Raw genomic sequence first — 20,145 nt, 5'->3', positions numbered from 1 at the left:
TATTAGTCTGTCTATCACAGTATAAACCTAACTGTGCAACTGCTGAATAACAGAGTATGTAGAGCTTCAACTTGATATGATAATGTTGACTTATCTTCCAAAATAATCATACTAATTTATACTCACACCAACAAAATAAGAGTTCTGATTGCTCCTCCCCTCACCAACACATCCTGCTCAGACTATTAAAATTTTGTCAATCTGGTGGGTGTAAAAACTGTATCTCAGAGTTTTAATTTCTATTTTCCTAATATTGAGCCTGAATATTTTAACATGTTGGTTTGGCCATATGGGTTCCTTTTTCCGTGAAATGCCTGCTTTTCCATTTGGTTGCAAGCTTTTTTCGTGAAGTTTGTAGAGATTCTTTATTTTTCCAGATGTTAATATTTTAGTCAGTTAAATGTGCAACAAATACCTTTATTTGTGGTGTGTTCTGATGAAAGTTTCTAATATTATTGTGCTCAAATTTCTCAAATATTTTTCTTTACCAATTACATTCTTGCTTTTTTTTTTTTGGTCTTTTTGCCTTTTCTAGGGCCACATCTGTGCCATATGGAGGTTCCCAGGCTAGGGGTACAATCAGAGCTGCAGCCACCCGCCTACACCAGAGCCACAGCAACTCAGGATCCGAACCACGTCTGCAACCTACATCACAGCTCACAGCAATGCCGGATCCTTAACCCACTGAGTGAGGCCAGGGATCGAACCCACAACCTTATGGTTCCTAGTCAGATTCATTAACCACTGAGCCACAACAGGAACTCCTCTTGTGTCTTATTTAGAAAATTCTTTCTGATCTTGTTGTCATAAAGAAAGTCTCCTGGAGTTCCCGTCATGGCGCAGTGGTTAACGAATCCGACTAGGAACCATGAGGTTGGGGGTTCGGTCCCTGCCCTTGCTCAGTGGGTTAACGATCTGGCGTTGCCGTGAGCTGTGGTGTAGGTTGCAGACGCGGCTCGGATCCTGCGTTGCTGTGGCTCTGGCGTAGGCCAGTGGCTACAGCTCCCATTCGACCCCTAGCCTGGGAACCTCCATATGCCGTGGGAGCGGCCCAAAGAAATGGCAAAAAGACAAAAAAAAAAAAAAAAAGAAAGTCTCCTATATTTTCTTGCAAAAACTTTAAAGTTTTTCCTTTCATAGTTACGACTTTAGGAGTTCCCGCTGTGGCACAACCAAATCGGCAGTGTCTCTGGAGCACCAGAAAGTAGGTTCAATCCCCAGCTCACACAGTGGTTTAAAGGAGCTGGTGTTGCTGCAGCTGGGGAGTAGGTTACAGCTGTAGATTGGATCTGATCCCTGACCTTTGAACTCCATATGTGATGGGGTGGCCAAAAAAGAAAAAGACAAACAAACAAACAAAAAAAACATAGTTATGACTTTAATCCACCTGAAGTAGATGATTTTTGGCATAATTAAGGCAAAGATCCAATTGCATTGTATTTTTCTCCCATGAGGATAACCAATTGTCCCAGTGTCAAGGATACTTATCTGTAATGCCATTTCCATCATATATTAAGTTCCTTCATATGCCAAGCCTCATATTCAGGGCTTGCTGTTATATTCTTTCGGCCCATTTATCTCTCCCTATGCCAGTTTCATAGTGTGCTCAGTAGAATACCTTTGTAATACATCTCACCGTTTGATAAGACAAATTTCTACGACCTTTGGTCTTCTTTCAGGGTGCCTTAGCTATTACTCACCATTTATATTTACCCAAAGTTTGCTTTTTTCCTACTCAACTTTAGAATTATTTTGGGGTTTTTTTGTGCTCAGATTTTCTTTCTCAGATCACTTTCCTTCTTGATGCCATCCATAGAAATTCCTTTATGAAGAGTTTATTGAGGGAGTTCCCATTGCGGCTCAGCAGAAACAAATCTGACTAGCATCTATGAGTATGCAGGTTCGATCCCTGGCATGGCTCAGTGGGTTAAGGATCTGGCATTACAGTGAGCTGTGGTGTAGCTCACAGAGGTGGCTCAGATCTGGCATTACTGTGGCTGTGGCATAGGCAGACAGCTACAGCTCTGATTCAACCCCTAGCCTGGGAACCTCCATATGCCGAGGGTGCAGTCCTAAAAAGACAAACAAACAAAGAGTTTATCGAGGAGTTATCGCCGTGGAGCAGTGGGTTAAGAATCTGACTGAAGCGGCTCATGTTCAAAGGTGCAGGTTCAATCCCCACCTGACACAATTGCATAAAGGATCCAGCATTGCTGTAGCTGCATCATAGATTGAAGCTGTGGCTCGGATTCAAGGATTCAATCCCTGTCCCGGGAACTTCCATATATTCAACTTGTTCAAGTGTTTATCTAAACTACCTCCATTTTGTCCCCATTTTGAAAAGTAGTTGTGGCAGAGAATGTACTTATCAAATAGCCACATGGTTCTCTTCATTTCTCAATCTCTTTTGCAGTTAGCTTAGGACTTTGTGACTCATTCTGACCAAAGGACTGCCTGGAAGTGACATGTTTCACTTCCAGACAAAGGCAGTTAGAGCATGTGCTTCTCAATGTCTCTGTCTCTCCTGAAATGAATGATCTCATAGGTCCTACAGCTGAGTAATGCTGCTGCAGAGCAGAGCCACTTTTCAGCCTGAGAGCCTGAGTGAGTGTGTGGAACAGAGAATCCACCGAGCTTTACTGGATGCATAATATGAGAGGTAAAAAATTCTATGTGAGGGTTACTATCCTTTGACACATTAAAAATATTCTCCCACAATCTTTTGTCTTCCATTTTTGTTGCTGAGAATTCAGCTGTCTCATTATCATCCTTTTGCCGGTAACCTCTATTTTTTTCTTTGGCTAATTTTAATATCTTTTCTTTGTCTTTGGCATTCTGAAGTTTTACAACCGTGTGTTTAGGGGGGTGTGCGTCAGTTTACATTTACCTCACTGGGGATCCTTTGGGTTTTAGAATCTGAGGTTGCTATCTTTCATAATTCTAAAAATGTCTCACTCATTGTCTCTTCAAATATTGCTTTAACTCCTCCCCTGTCGTGTTCTTTTGAAATTCTAGTGGGAGGCATATTGAATCGTCTCATTCTGTCCTCCGTAACTCTTAATCTCTGTGCCATGTTTTCCAGCAATTCTTTCTCTAAACTATGTTTTGTGTAAGGTCCTCCATTTAAGCTTACAACTCCCCACTTCTCTCCTCGGCTACAGGATCCTCTGCTGTTAATTCTTCCACTGGGTTTTTAATTTCAATCATCTCCTTTTTCACGTCTAAAATTTTTATTTTGTTTTTTCTAAAATTCTTAATATTTTTAAATAGCCTCTTTCTCCTTGCTCACATTTTTCTTTAACATGTTAAATACACTTGTTTACTTTTAAATTCATCCAAGCATTTGAAAGGTGACACGTATTTTATCACTCATGTTAAGCACTTCAGAGGAGTCCTCTGTATTTGTTTTTTTGTTTGTTTGTTTGTTTGTTTGCTTGCTTTTTAGGGCTGTACCCACAGTATATGGAAGTTCCCAGGCTAGGGGTCAAATTGGAGCTACAGCTGCAGGCCTATGCCATAGTCACAGCAACTCGAGATCCAAGCCACATCTGCAAACTACACCACAGCTCACGGCAACACTGGAGGCCAGGGATCAAACCTGCATCCTTATGGATACCAGTCAGATTCATTTCCACTGCTCCACAATGGGAATTCCCAGTCCTCTGTATATTTTAACTTAATATTTTTATTGCTTCTCATTGCTTATATATTAGGATACAAAAAACTTACCACTGGATGCTCCCCTGCCCTAGGTGTCTGACCCTGCATCCAGTTTCATTATGGGTACAGCTTTTACTATTCAAGATCCATTATTGCAGATAAACTGGTATCACCCTATGGCTACTATTTACTGTTTTTCTCCTGCTGCTGAGTCTACCTCTAATGGGCCATATTTCTACAGCAAACGTCATGAATTTAACTCGGTGGTCTACAATTATTTCTAACTCTTGGAGACTTACCTTCTCCTTTTCATATCTCTGGACAGCTGCTGTGTTTTGGAGAATGTCCAAAAGTTTGACCTTTGGATAAGGGGATGAGACTGTACAAACTTCTGCTTCTTAATACCATCTGCCTGGGAATAAAAATCTCTGGATGGGAAGAAATAAAGGAAGGATGAAGATAGGTTTTGGGAAATTGGTGTATATGTACATCCCCCTCTAGAGAACGTGAGGGCAGGTATCTTGTATTCCAATGATGAGTTTTCAATGATTAGGGGCAGTTTCAACAGATAGTAGAGCTTTTATCTACTTATTGCTATAAATCCTGGCTTATCAACTATATTAATATTATCGTGCATTTTCTAACTGATTTATGGCTTATAATCAGGTGTCAGTAAAAGACACCACCACTCTTGCAAACTCTCTAGACTAGATCATTGCAGCAGTGTTCATTTCATGTGACAAAACAGACCCCATGCTTTTAAAAACAAACAAACAAAAAAGCCCTAGATTTGTTTTCAGGTATACACTTGGCACTTTCTATAGGTGTGATGGCCAACAGTACGGGGGGTATGAATCTTAGGTACAGCAATGTTCGCAAGGAATGTTTACCAATAGTTACAAGTTTTTCATTTAAAGATATGGATCTGTCTTCAGTATCTGCACATCAAACTTACATTAGTCTCTTATCAAACTTTCTACTGTCCAACTGTTGGATTGCAGCCCACAGGCCTGCAAGTCCTGTACTTGCCCAGCCTTGAAGAGAGAGCCTGGAGTCAGCAACAAAGACTCCCATGGTTTAATGGATAGATAATCTTCCATATCTTAAGCCAGGTCCTAGAGCGACACCCCACTGTGTGTGGTGGAAGGCTGCAGGGAAAGGGAGGTTACAGGTTATAGGTTGGCTCATCAGTTACCAGGGAAACCAGCAGAGGAGCAGCCCCACCCATCACCACCCCTTTGATAAACTATCACAGTGGAGAGACAGTTCTAATCTAAAGGTAGAACAGTCTCTTGCTGGGGCAGGCGGCAAGTTCTTAGGCTTTTACTGATTAGGCTCTGATTAAGAGGGAAGTTCAGTCAGGTGAGTAGCGTAGAAGTGGGGACATACAGAGAGCAAGAGAAAAGCCATCTTGGGGGTTTGACACTACACTCACCCATAGCAAATCTTGATTGAGAGAACTAACAGTTACAAAACATTGTTGAAAGAAATCCAGTGTATCTGTAGTAGTTTCTTAAGGCTGCCATATTAAAGTACCACACACTATTAAAACAACAGAAATGTATTCTCTCATAATCTAGAGGCCAGAAGACTGAAATCAAGCGTTGGCAGAGCCAAGTTTCCTCTGGTGTGTCTTCCTTGCCTCTTGAAGCTGCATGTGGCCCCAGGTGTTCGTAGCTTGAGGCAGCACAACTCCAGCCTACACCTCCCTCTTCCTGTAACCCAGCAGGACCCTATGGGGCCCTCCTGGGGCAGCCCTTCCCCCATACCCTCTGCTTTAGCTCCTCTCTGAAGTATCTAGATAACAGTCTCTGATGCTAACAGTTTGTGATGCACACTTCCTGAGCTGTTTCACAAATGTGAAAATCTGCTCCTCCCCCCATGGAAGATTTTTTAACTGCTTGAAGACCTAGAGCACAGAGCACTCAGGCCTCCTGGAGCCTAAGGACTGCTGCCTCGCCATCAGCCAATCAGGGAATTGTGCACTCTTACCTCCCTCACTTCACTTTTAAAAATGCTTTTTATGTGATAATCTATGTGGACAAAGAATCCAAACGAGAATGGATATATGCATATGTATAAATGAATCACTATTGTACAGCAGAAATTATCACAACCTTGTAAATCAACTCTACTTCAATAAAACTTAAAAAATTTTTTAAAGGTGGGAGATCCCATTGTGGCTCAGTGGTAACGAACCAGACCAATATCTGTGAGGCCTCGCTCAGGGGGTCAGGGATCCCGTGTTGCTGTGGCTGTGGTATAGGCCAGCAGCTGCAGCTCTGATTCAACTCCTAGCCTGAGAACTTCCATATGCCACAGGTGTGGCCCTAAAAAGCAAAACAAATAAAAAATAATAAATAAATAAATAAAATTTTAAAAATGGTTTACGATTTTGGTTTGGGGAGTTTGGGCTTTTGCGGGGGCACGAGCCACCCACCTCCTTGCTTGGCCCTGCAATAAACCTTTCTCTGCTCCAAACTCTGATGATTTGTTTGTTTGGCCTCACTGGGCTGTGCATACTCACTGTGCACACAAACTTGTGCTGACACCTGTGCCAATTCTGTTTCCATTTAAGTTGCATTCTAAGGTACTCAGATTAGGGCTTCAACATGTCTTTTGTGGGGATACAATTCAACCCAATAACCGCATTTATTTCTCCAAAGAGAGGAGTTTATCTTCCAAAAGGGCTTAGATCATACTGTCTTAGAACCACAGGAATCTGTTTTTTCTGGACTACTTTGGATGCTAGCTTTTCACTTTTTTTGTTTTGTTTTTTTCTTTTTAGGGCTGCACCTATGGCATACGGAAGTTCCCAGGCTAGGGGCCTAATCAAGGCTACAGCTGCCGGCCTACACCACAGCCACAGCAATGCCAGGTCCTTAACCCACTGAGTGAGGCCAGGAAGCAAACCTGCATCCTCGTGGACACTAGTTGGATTTGTTTCTGCTGCACCACAATGGGAACTCATGCTTTTCACTTTTCATTAAGCAGTGCTAGGAGAAATAGCTTAATGAGTGCCACAAATGTATTTACTAATAAAATTCATTAAGAACTTTGCCCCATTTGGTTTTTTTTTTTTTAGAACTCGGTGTTACAAAAAATGTCCCTCTGACTAACTTATAGATTTTTTGCTTAGAGTCAATGAGAACCATTTATCTGATTATGTGGGTTTGTTTTTTTTTCTCTTGTTTCGGTTGCCAGGAAGCTCAAAAATTCAGCCAAAACTTAATTGTAATAATTTTGTAGGATACTGCAGCTACATATCTGTATTTTTATTTCTTCTCTAGTGTTCATATTTTATTTTTATTTGGATGTTAAATAATTTTTAACATTGCTTCTTATATTATTAAAGTCACAAGTACTTTGTTGAAAAAATGTAGGTAATAGCCGACTTCCCATGTGGCTCACAACAAATGGAGGTAACAGGTAGAAAAAAAAAAGAAATAAGTAAATCTCCATCTCTCTCCCTCTGTCTCTCTCACTTTCTTTCTCTCTTTTTCATTCACAGCAGATTTTCCTCTTGTCCCAGCTTATCCATCACTGAATGACTGACCCATGATTATGAGCCATCAACATTCTATACTCCAGTTTACATTTTAAGCAAATGATTCAAACAGTACCCAGGTAAACAGAGAGGGGGAGGCAAGACAATGACTCACTTTATGTATGTATTTATTTTTTTATTTATTTAGTCTTTTCTTGAGCCACTCCCACGGCATATGGAGGTTCCCAGGCTAGGGGTCAAATCAGAGCTGTAGCCACTGGCCTGTGCCAGAGCCTCAGCAAGGTGGGATCCAAGCCGCATCTACAACCAACACCACAGCTCATGGCAACACTAGATCCTTAACCCACTGAGCAAGGCCAGGGATTGAACCCGCAACCTCATGGTTCCTCATCAGATTTGTTAACCACTGCGCCATGACGGGAACTCCAACAATGATTCACTTTATGCCCGAGCAAACCAGTTAGATCTCAGTGACTTCTTTCAAAGATTAAAAAAAGAAGCCCCACTCCCACCCCAAATAGCATGGGACCCACGCAACAGTAAAAGGGAAAAGAAATCTGGAAAAGCTGAGGAAATAAACAAGGAAAAGAAAAATAAATCACTGAAAATCACACTAAGAGCACCAAGGAATAGAACTTAAGTGGAAGAAAATTCAACATGGAGGACAACATATTGAAAAAAATGCCACAGAATTTAGCAGAGCATGACAGAGAATGAAGGCGATCACAGAGAAGATGAAAGACATGGACAACAGACGATGGAGAAGTGACCTATGAACAACTGCTGTCTTTGAAGATGTGAATGGATAAGTGGAACTGAAAACATTTACATAATAGAATTTTCTGAAATAAAGCAGATCTTAAAATTACACATCAAAAGAGCTTACCTCATTCCATGAAAATTTAATAAGAGCTTTTTCCTAGAACTTCAAGGATTGGGGAAAAAAAAACCTACAGTTATCTAGGCAGAGGGGAAAAGGTAATCTTCAGAAACAAAGAAATTAGACATATTCCAAGCACTGTTAGATGCTAGAAGAAAATGGAACAGCGGTTAATGAATATGAAGGGGAAAAATATTCTATACCTGGTCTAACCACCTTTCATGTGTAAAAATTCCCAAATATGTAAGAATTCAAGAAATATAACATTTATGCACTTTTGAAAAATATATCAGGAAAAAACTTCAAGACAATGAATAGATGAGTAACAGTAATGAATTCATGAATGAGAAAATCATGGGGTACAAAATGTCCAAATCTATTTATGCATAAATTATGTTTAAATAATCAGGATTCTAGGTCATAAAAATTAAATATTGTTATAATGCTCAAAACAAAAATTACATAATGCAAAGAATATTTTGATGATAACAGGATGAAACAATAATCATATTTGCTCTCCAAACTAAATAAAAAGGAAAGAGAAGAAGACAGCCTAAGAGAATTAATTTTGTCTTTCATCACCACCCCATTTCTAAGGTAAATTGAGCAATATAAATCTAGCATGTTTAGTACACTTTACCACTACCAACTGCCAGAGTGTGGTAGGTGACCTTCTAACAGGGCTCCCAGTGGTCCTCACCTCCTGGTATTCATGCCCATATAAAGACTGGATGTAATGACTTGCCAGTAACAAAAAAATGTGGCAAAATGATGAATTCATTCAGTAATTTTGAAATTAGGCTATAAAAGACTTCTGTCTTGCTTGCAGCCTCTCTCTGATTCTTCTCACCTAAGTGCTTTGATAAAACTGGCTGCCGTGTTGTGAACTGCCCTATGGAGAAGCCACATGGCAGGAAACTGATGCTGTCAAGGGCCCATAAAGAACTCATCCTATCAACAACCTCAAGGGTCAGCTTGAAAGCAGATCCACCCCATGTCAAGCCTTCAGAATGAAGCTCAGATAAACATCTGTGAAAATTGGAGTAGTGAAAACCCTGAAGCAGAGGACTTCTGCTTAAGCCATACCAGGCTTCCTGACCCACAGAAAGTCCAAGATTTAAAAAAAAAAAAAAAAAAAAAAAGCGTGCTGTTTTAAGTTGTTTAGTTTGGGGATAGATAACTAATACACAGAGGAAGATAAAAATAAAAACAAAAACACGGGTCATAAAGCAAAAACAAAGAAACAGTAAGGATTCAAAATAGTAACCAGACAACAGATAAGATTAAACATATCTAATTAAACTAATTTCAAATGGATAAACTATTTTGAAAAATAGTAAATCACTTTATAATAGCAAAGGATACAGCTCAAAATTGTCCCCAATCCCAGAATTTTCCCATGTCAAATAACAGCATTAAAATGCATAAAGCAAAACTTCAAAAAATAAAAGAACAAAATGAAATGTTAGATTTCAGTGAATTTTTTAAAAATCTTGAAAAATCAAGAAAAAATATGTGTAGATATAAAGGATGTGAATAACATGATCAAAAGATTGATGATAATATCTGCTATATAAATGATAAATACTTATAAGTTCAATAGTTTGCAAAGAAAAAATACCAATATTTTAGATATTCATGTAACAAAGAGAATCCTATGCACAGGAGAAAAAATACAGACCAAACATTTAATAGGAATTATTCTGAGAATAGATTTATTTATTTTTTACTTTCTATTACTTCTAATTGCTTTAATTTTTTACTACATGCTTCATTTGTTTTCATAATAAATAAATAAATTTTTTAAAAGTTGCTTCTTGGAGTTCTCTTTTGCGTTACAGGTAAGCATCTAGCATTTTCATTGCAGTGGCCTAGGTCGTTGCTGTGGTGCAGGTTCTATCTCTGGTCTGGGAAATTCCACATCCTGAGGGCGTGGCTCCAAAAAAATGTTCCTTCTCCTCTTTAGAATGTTCCTGAATAATTCCATTATCTTTCTTCCCTTTCTTGTGGGAAGAACTGTTTCATTTTCCTTCCAGGAATAAACAACTCAAAGTTTCATCTTCTCTGCAATGTTATTCCATCAATTATCCCCTCTGTTTTAAACTTCCATGTTTCTGCTTCTAATGGCTTCTGCACTTCACACTATAAACATAGCTGTTTCTTGTCCCCAATCCCAGAGCAACGCTTTACATTAAGGGCCCCACTTCCTCCTGGTCTTCTTTGCCAAAATTTTCTCCTGCATCCTCCCTTTCTGCAATTACAAATCAATCTCTTCTAGACATATATTTTATTGAATCAATATTATTTATGAGGCTTTGTGCTTAGAGTAATTACCATTCTTGCCCCAAAAGCCTCAACTCCAATAAGGGTTAACTCCATCAAGAAGATCAAGGGCAGAGGGAGAGAAAATTGTGCCCTCTAAGTAAGTCAGAGCTTCTCTGGCAAGAGCCATGCGTGGACACAGTCCAGGGCTGAGCCTTCCCCTCCCAAGGGCTTCAACATTCCACCAACATGGATCAAGAGTCCACATAGTTCTCAGACCTCTTTGCCTCCATCCAGAGTCAAGGAGCCCAAACACTCATTACTAGTCTCTGTACTCATAGCCTTCCCATCACTTTATTTTTTGACTGCTCGGGGACCGATCTCAATATTCTCCTTATCCCTGTCTATGCAGGTCACCACAAGAAGCCCCAGACTCCCAGGTCCCACCTGAAATATTTTTCCCACAAGGCTCCAATATCCCCTAATCTGTCTTCACCTTCTAGCTTCCCCAACCCTTAAACACTTCAACGGTTCCCTCCGGAATTCACCAGTCCTCTTCCGCATCACTTTTCATTGCCCACTTTAGTTCAAGCCACTGTTATTTCTTGCCTCAATTACTGCAATAGCTTCTAGCCTATTTGGCTTCCATCACTCTTCTCCATGATATATCCTAGAGAGAGCAGCCAGAATAATCCTTTATAAATATGCCTGACCATATGCACATTGAAGTATATGGAACCCCTGGCCATTGAGGACCTGCGGTATAGGACAGAGAATTCTCCTCAATATTCTTGAGCATATATGTGGGAAAGGAATCTGAAAGAGAATGGATGTGTGTTCATGTATAACTGAATCACTTTGTTGTACAGCAGAAATGATCATAACCTTATAAAACAACTATAATAAAACTTTTAAAAAGGAAAAAAAAATTAATACGCCTGACCACGTTATTACTCTGCTCAAAACTCTCCAGCAGCCACCCGTTTTATTAGGCATAAAACCCTCTAAGCCCTGCCTCCCCTGTTCCAAGCCTGCTCTTCTCATTCCTCCTGCTTCTCACCCCAGTTCTCTCCAAACCAGCCACACTGGCATCCTGGCTGTTTCTTGAAAACTCCAGGTATACACTTACCCTGTGACCTATGCCTAACTCTTCTCTCTCCCTTGAAATATTCTTCCCTTATAAGTCCCCAAGACCACACTTTTAGCAACTCCTGATCTTTCCTTGAATGCCACCTTCTCAAAAAAAAAAAAAAAAAGCACTATACTTAACATTTCAACCCACAGTCTCTCCTGCATTCCCAATCTCCTTTATCTTGCTTTATTTTATCATAACATTTGCCACTTTCTAATATATAGAATTTACTCATTTAGTTTATTATTTATTGTCTTCCTCTCTCACATTCACATTAGAATGTAAGCTCCATAAGGGCAATGCACGCTTTCTGTTTTATTTATTGATGTATCTCAAGTATCTAGAATGGTGCCTAGTAAACAGTAGGTACTCAAATGATATTTGTTGTCTGAATACATTGTTCGTAGCCCTGTCAAACCCAATTCCCCTTTTAATAGCAGATACAGGGTAATATCCTCTTTAACATTGTGAAGGGAAAGTCACAAGCTGCCTGTACATGTATTTTTTTTAATTCAAGGCAATGCATTAGCTGTAATATAAAGGAGAAAGTAAATGTCTGATTCAACATGGAACCCCACTCAGGCACGCCTAAACACACAAAGACACAATGAAGTGGTCAGATGTTGAATCCATCTGTAGAATCTCCATGGAATGGACAGCACAAAATGGACTGTACTGGGGATTCAAATTCCAAGAACGGCATTGCCATTTTACTGTATGCAAAACACTTTATGTTTATATGTAAAATAGATTATAGGCTCAGGTAAATACAACAGATTTTTCACCTACATGAATGAGCAGTGGGACAGTCAAGTCACACAGGATGTGGGACAGTTCTTCACTGGGCAGAACTGTCTGGGCATTGACAGATGTCTAGTATCTTTGGCCCCATCAATTACATTCCAGTAGTTCCCTGTTCATAATCACTGGGACAACCAAAATCACACTGGTAAATTTCCAAACTAACTCCTGGGGGGCATTTCCATCCCAAGAGATCTTGATCTGTGAATCCATTGGCCTCTTTTCTGTTGTCACTAGCTACCTCCCTTTGGCATCTGGACTTGTTGACAAGCTCCTCCTCACTTCTCTTTCCTCCTTTGGCCCTACCCTGCAGCTCTTCGTTCCCCGTCCCCCAATTCCAGCCTGGTGTCATTGTCTAACTCCTCACCTCCCCCTGCTCATCTCTGCTGCCCTTCCTTTTTTCTCTCCACTTTATCTTCAACAACCTTTCCCAACCTTTCATTGTCTCTCAGGTTCTACTTCTACACATGCTATCCAAATCCACACTTCCAACTGCCACTTTCTTTCATACATGGAAAGCCTCAGGTTAAGTATTCCAAAATCAGTCATTTTCCAAAATCTCTTATTCTGTCAGTTGTACCTATTTATGTGAATGACAGCATCCCCTTAATCTAGAAATGACAACCATCTTGCATCCCTACTCCTCACTTCCACATCCAATTGACTGTACTGCTCTGTCCATTTGCCCCATGAAGTGTCTCATATCTGCTTCCTTTTTACCACTGGTTCAAACTATCATGACCTATAACTTGGAATATTGTCATAGCCTCCTAACTGGTACTTCTACTTCAATTTATCTTTTGAAACTTCCACAAAAGGAGTTTCAGCAGATATTAGTAATACTTATTAGTTTTTAGAAATGATATTATTTGCTCTTAGCATAGTGCCTGGCATTTAATAAGCACTCAATTACAATGTTTAATTGTAACATTTGTGTGTTCACTATATGTCAGACACTATACTAAATGCTTCTCCTTTCTTTAAATCTGCACAGCCACAGGACAAAATACGAACTAATCACTATTTATAATAGGAACTATTACTGTTCAAATTTTAAAGATGAGGAAAAAGAGGTTTGGGAAGGTTAAATTACTTACCCCAGAACCAGCTCCAACATGGCAACACCAGAATTCTAGTTCTATTGGTCTTCCCAAATCCCTGTTTTTGCTTTATTTTTGTTTTTTAATTTTTTGGATACAATTTTCTCATATTGTCTCTAGCCTAATCACAACCTTCTCATCAACCTCTATATATCTGTCCTTTCTGCCTTCCAACCTGTAGGTTCTTCTTTTGGCTTTACTTATGTCCATATTTAGTAAAGATCTATTATCAGCTATTGAAAGAAAGTCCTTCAGAGCAGGCTCCCCTCTTTCCTGCTCTGAAGGACTTTCTTGCAGTAGCTGATAATAGATCTTTACCCACCACATCTGGCATAGCCCTCCTTCTTCCCACTTCCAAGTGCTAAGGGAAGCGGTGGAAATGAAAGGAATCGTGCAACCTCCGCAGGTATAAATACCAAAAACTCCCTGCATCTTGAGTTTTTCTCTGCGTAACTCAGGGATGCTTTATGGTTTTAATATAATGAATTAAGTAAGTAAAATATGCTTTGTAAACTGTAGAGTGAGCTACAAACGATAAAGTGCAATCATTCCCTCTCTCTTTGCATGCCCAAGGCTTCAACTGAGTAAGCAACAGAATAGCAGATGTGTGTTCAGGATGAAGGGAGAGTAGGCCCTAAATAATATGGACTTGGCCCGGGAACAATCTCCGCGTCATTACTGCCAAAACACAGCTTAAAAAAAAACTTCATCAGAGTTGCCACGTGTTAGTAAGACAGGAAGAAAACAGTATTAGCCTGAAAAACCCCAGTTTAAATTATTTCTAGGAGTGTTTCCTACCCTCTTTTCCCAGGAGGTTTTAGCTCTTGCAAACGTCCTCCTTTGCATGCTCAAGGCCCCTTCCCGGCCTCCCAGCTGCCTAACGGCCGCAGCCCTCCAACCCCCTCCTGGCCCGCGGAGACTACAAGTCCCGGCGTGCCCTGCGCGCCCGGCCGGCTGCACTGGGGCTGGGCGCGTGGCTGCTGCCGAGCTCCGCGCGGGGGAGAGCCTCCCGGCGCCGGCCATGCGGGGAGGTAAGTGATCCGCTCGTGCTGCGAAGGCAGTGGGAATGCGCCCGCCCTGTCCCTCTCCAGGATGGAAGGAAACGAAGAAAGCCGCAAGAAAAACTGCCCTGCCCTCCCTCGTCTCTGTGTGTCCGGTGCTCCTGCAGCTTGTTGCACCCACGAGCGTGGAATCTGTCACCCTGGAGTGGAATTAGGTGCAGAAGCGAGCCCTGCCCAGCGGAGAGCTGCGGCTCGCCAGGGGCTGCGGGGCAGAGCTCGCAGGATGGGACCGGGTGGTGGCACGGCTCGGCTGGGCGCACAGCGAGTGCCACACCCCCACACTCCCTTTCCAAAGACGGGCTCCCCCGGGGGTCTCCCAATCTCAAAGGCGAACACTTGCTTCTTGAAAGTCGTAGCCAGAAGCTTTCCCCTCAGTCCACAGTGGCTCTCAGATGGGACTGCTAGTCCAAGAGAATCTCTGGCAGTCCCCTCTCCTACCCCCTGCCCTCTCCCGCACCGCCCCCTCTCCAGGCCCCTCCTCACTTTCCCTTGAGACGCCTTTGGGGACACGTTGAGCTTGGCCTTGCCCTCGGGCGACTTCTCCAGATTACTTTTGCAGCCAGGGTTGCTCTCTGCTTGGCCGGTCGGATCCGCCTGCGGGCCGATCCCCAGAGGCAAGGTGGTTCCTCTGGGAGAACACTGGCTCTTGGGGAAATAAATGCAGATCAGTAAAAGGAGCTGATTGAGGCACCAGTTTCCCGTCCTTTCCGACCCAGCTCCCCTCCTGAGCCCATTCCCAAGTGTCCCCTAAAGTTCTGCTCCAGAATCCCAGCAGCAAGAGGATCTCTGAAGTTATTTTAGCACATCCCATGATACCCTTGATCAGAAGGTCTTGTTGGTTTGCACCTCCGTCTCTCACCCTACTTGTACACACCACACACACACAATGGGCACTACACATTCTGCAAATACACGAATGCCAACCCACTACACACACCACACATACTCTGCACATACAACACCCACTCATATTAACACAGCACACATTGCCTTTATGCTGCTGCACTGCACAAACATAGACACCACAGTACACACAAATACACATAATTTCTATTAGCAGAGAAGAAGGTTGATATCAGTTTGTTGGAGGGAGTGAAGAGGAAGTGGTTGAGTACTTGTATATATACTTAAACCCACAAATGTCAGTTTATTCCAAAGTTGGAAACTAGCTAAGTGAAAACTCCTCTTATCAGAATTTGTGGCTCATTTTTTTTTTTAATGGGATTGATTTTTCACTTTCTGAAACCCATACCCTTGTCTAACAGGCAATCTTTTTTTTTTTTTTTTTGTCTTTTTGCCATTTCTTGGGCCGCTCCTGCGGCATATGGAGGTTCCCAGGCTAGGGGTCGAATCGGAGCTGTAGCCACCGGCCTACACCAGAGCCACAGCAACGTGGGATCCGAGCCGCGTCTGCGACCTACACCACAGCTCACGGCAACGCCGGACCCTTAACCCACTGAGCAAGGGCAGGGACCGAACCCACAACCTCATGGTTCCTAGTCGGATTCGTTAACCACTGCGCCACGACGGGAACTCCATAACAGGCAATCTTGATCATAGCAGGCAGTACAGGAAGGGATGTCCTTTTCTATGTGGAGGAAGTAATTCTTGGAGAAACTTCACAGAATCCTTCCTCCTGTGAATATATCTAAGGAAGAGTTGATATTAACTGTAATTTCTTTACATCTTATCTTGTTCTGAGCAGAGGCATGACAATGCCATCAAGACAAGATACTCATCCTTTGTGTGCAACCCCACCCCCACCCCAGCAATGCCAAATCTGAGCCGCATCTGCAACCAACACCACAGCTCAGGGCAATGCCAGATCCTTAACCCACTAAGCAGGGCCAGGGATCGAACCTGCGTCCTCATGGATGCTAGTCAGTTTCATTTCCACTGAGCTACGACGGGAACCTCAGCCCCCTTCCATTTGAATTTAGTTGGAAAACAGTTTAGAAACTTCAGGTCAAATCCAGAAGCATTATGGAATCTGTTGGTGAAAGAGCACTCATCATTTTGATCACTGATGATAAACAAAACAAACAAACAAAAAAAAAACCCCACCTATTTAACCCATGCTCAAAAAACCGTATTCAAAAATATAGAAACATTTAAAATTCTGTCCTAAATTATTCTTGTTTGCTCTTTCAAGGGAGCAGTGGCAAAGATGGGCAGAGAGAGCACTAACATCTTCCTCAGTGATGATCTTTCAAGAAGTTAAAAATTTCTAATGCCATTTCTGAGATACGTAAGGGGAAAAACTTTGGCTTTGAAATTCAGGTTGCAAGTTTAGATCATAGATGCTGATCTTCTAGTGCCCTTAGAATTACTAAAGAAAAAAGAGACCAGTGGCTTGCTCCTCAATTCAGCTCGAAGTCTACTAAGTATACAGCAGCAGATGACATTTCTAGGATCCTTCTTGGGACACTTGTTCTCTGCCCTACCTCGAGAGGTTTTGTTGACATCTTGACCTAAAAATGCATAAATATTGATTGATGTTTATTTCAATGATGACCATTTATGTTTCTTGTGGATGTATATCATTTTTGTGCAATGGGAATGTTTCCATTGAGCAGCAGTTCCCAGTCAAGCAAGAGAACAAGTGAGATGGACCAGGGTAAATTACTCAAAATTAATTCAGGTCACTTTTTGAATTGGGAGTCAGGACGGTGGTGGAAGATATTATGAATCTGGGCATTAGCACAAGATCTTTTTTGGTAGGTAATTAATATATTGTATCAGGTGCTCCTAGAAAATTAGTGTCTTTATATGTGCTCTTTATATGCCACTGGGATACAAAGTTAAAATTAAACCTCCCAGACTAATTGTTTTTGTTTTGTAGATTAAGGTTTTGTTTTATTTTGGAGTTTTGCCAACTTCTCTGGGAGGAGGACAGCCAGAATTAAAAAATGTGGGCATGACAGGGAGATCTGGTCCTCTACTTCGCATCTTCTCTGAAATATGTTACTTCCTGCATAATGAAGTAAAGGCATTTTCTGCTGGGCAGTGCTCTCCTCATTCTCTCAAAGAGATTACTTAAAAGCCAGCCCTGGGAACTTTGTGAGTCTCTACTAGGAGGAAAATGTAACACAGCACTGCAAATTTCTGGGTGTTCAGAGGGGATAGCTGTGAGCATGAGCACCGACTTTTCTCTTATTTTTTTTTCTCCCTCATGGGAGAAAAAGAAAGAGTTTGAGACAAGACATTCATCCTTCAAACAACAGCGAAGACATAGGATGCAGAAACAACAAAGGGGAGGGAGAAAATAAGAGGCTATTGCTAAGAGCCTGTTTTGCCTTGAACAAGACAGGTGCAGGGAGAATTCTGCCTTTTGGGGATGTGTGGTTCATTCACTTCCACTAACTGTGCTGAAGGTAGTTAGCAAAAGTGAACAGGCACACTGTAGCTTTAAAAAGTCAGCCATGAACCAGAAGGCAGTTGGTGCAGCTTGTGTGTGATTCCTAACGTCATGTTGGCTGAGAGCCAGCCTGGTTTTATTTCACTGTGTCAAATTGTACCTCCTTATTGAATTCCTTTGCCAGCCTACTTTGTGAAAGAAAACATTGGGGTTTCTTTGGCTGTTCTTGATAAGCCTATAAAAAATGACATGTTTTAGTTGCTTCTAGGTAGGTTTTCTTTTTACTCTTCCACAAAAAAAGAAAATAGTAATAATAATAAGACAATGTAGTGTGGTGTTGCAGGGTATCATTGTGAGTGTTTTGTTTTGTTTTGTTTCTGAGATGCTTAGAAAATGGTGAATGTTGTAACAGTTTCCAACTGAAGTGAAATCATTCTTTTGGTGTGGAGCAAGCAGTACTATCTTCTATCTACTCTGTAACGGTGTGTGGATGTATGTTATTTTCTGTATGTATATTAAATGTTGGATTTCTCTATGAACGATCTAAGTGGTTTAGTAACTGGAAGTTTGTGTGTGTGTGCGCCTGTGTATCAGCAGTGACGATTATCCCACACTTACAAGTATTGTTTGTTAATCATCTACTTCTCTAACAGTAATAGAATCTTGTGAATATACTAAATGATGCACTTGTCATGTCAGAGTAATCCCTAGAGGAGGAGTGCCGAAGTAGAAAGTGATTTGAGAGAAAACGTATTTAATTTATGGCTTCAGCTATAGAAGAAGAAGCATGGTTCAGAACTAGTTTTTTTTTTTTTTTCTTTTAAGCAGTTTTGTTCATGGCTTTTTCTTCTTGCTAACTGCATATTAATTGTGGATGGCTTTTATTTCTTCAGTCCTCATCCTACTAAACAAAAAGACAAAGTGATGGACGCTACTATATCTCCTTGAATGTTGTGATGATTTTTCCTTAAATCGAAGGAGCTGCCCACCCTCTCTTACACACACACACCACACACACACACACACACACACACGCATACACTCCAGCATCCCCTTTCTGTATTAAGGGCTATCTGACATTTTTGTGAGCTTCCAGCTGTACCACAGCATGGCCATCTCACAGACAGGTTTTTGAGGTTTTCATTGAGAATGTGAGGTAGGGGAGTACTTGCTGACAAAAGCTTTAAGTGCTCTTTTGCATCTCGATGAAAAAATATAGGAGCATTGGGAGTGGACCAAAAAGACAAATGCAGTAGGAAAAAAGAAATCACAGCCCATGGTGGGCAGGGGAGGAAAAGGGGGATTGTTTTTCTCGACTTTGACTCCTTTATGAGTTGCAATGTCTTAAGTGAGAGCTTGGCACCGGGAGGAAGCTATGCCAGTTCACACAGCACTTGTTTTGAAAGAGGATTCAATTTCATTTGCAAATGCTCATTGTCAAGGCGGGGAGTGCCAGTACAGATGAAAGTCTCCTCCAATTCTTTAGGTTTAATCACATCTCTCCAATCACTGAGGGAACTGGAGATTTAAGCAAACATACGTGAACTGGTGTGAGGCTGTAAAAGGGACCATTATGTTTCCGATTCAGAATAGATATTCTTCTCTCACTTTCTAAGAATTAAACACAAGCTTTTCTCCCTTATTGATTAGTTGCTGAAGTAAAGGAACCCTGCAACCTCCCCATGCTATCTGTTGACATGGAAAACAAGGAAAATGGCTCTGTCGGTGTAAAAAAGTAAGTGAAACTGGCTTGTCAGTTCTGCTTCTGCAAACAACAGAGGGACTTGGGTTCTATATTTATACTTCTTATCTATGCTAATACACTGTTTGGGGGTTGTCTTGGTTGACTGGTCTGCACTGGCCACCAGCCTCCCCTCTCCACCCCCAGCCCCCGTTGCATTTTTCTGTATTCCATTACTAAGACAGAGATGATTCAGACAGCACACTGTGCATAAAAGGTTAGTGTATCAGGCTTTGGAACAGGGACTGTTGAAGATTCCAGTCCTGCATTCTGTATACTGAAACAAAAAGAAGCAAACATAGGCTCTGCCTTCCCTAGTCCATAGGCTACAAGGGGATGGGGGTGGGTTAGGGAGAGGAAAAGAGAGTTCAAATCTTTTAAAATAAATCACCCCTCTCAAAACTGAAAGCTATAGGGAGGAAAGAGAGCATCAGTAAAAATACTAAGTTTAACAACTTCTCTAAGGTTATGAACTGTTCCTTGGATGTGAAACATACTGTATACCACAGTGTTCTCTTTTTACATCTGTTCTTACCCTGAAACTTGTGATTATATTTGTTGTGAGTTACATGCTTGATTCTTCTAAATCGGAAAATTTAGTCACATTTATGTGGCATGTTCTGAAACATGCTACCTATTTCA

General features: G+C 41.3%; 1 protein-coding gene across 2 annotated transcripts in view; it reads left to right on the top strand.

Annotated features, from left to right (window-relative positions):
- The first annotated feature begins 14,212 nt into the window (after nt 1-14,212).
- Nucleotides 14,213-20,145, top strand: part of SAMD13 (sterile alpha motif domain containing 13) — a 44,328-nt gene continuing 38,395 nt past the window's right edge. Inside the window, exons 1-2 of one of the 2 annotated variants that reach the window (XM_047794233.1) lie at nt 14,213-14,374; nt 19,413-19,497. In XM_047794233.1, coding sequence (XP_047650189.1) covers nt 14,365-14,374; nt 19,413-19,497 — 95 coding nt within the window. In that variant the 5' untranslated portion in view covers nt 14,213-14,364. Of the gene's footprint in view, nt 14,375-17,926; nt 18,031-19,412; nt 19,498-20,145 lie in introns of those variants that run through there. The other variant, XM_047794234.1, reaches the window with a different exon arrangement.

Source organism: Phacochoerus africanus, chromosome 8 (assembly GCF_016906955.1).
Source record: "Phacochoerus africanus isolate WHEZ1 chromosome 8, ROS_Pafr_v1, whole genome shotgun sequence".
Lineage (NCBI taxonomy): Eukaryota > Metazoa > Chordata > Mammalia > Artiodactyla > Suidae > Phacochoerus > Phacochoerus africanus.
Note: the sequence above shows the minus strand (reverse complement) of the source record. Positions and strands in the feature narration are given on the sequence as shown.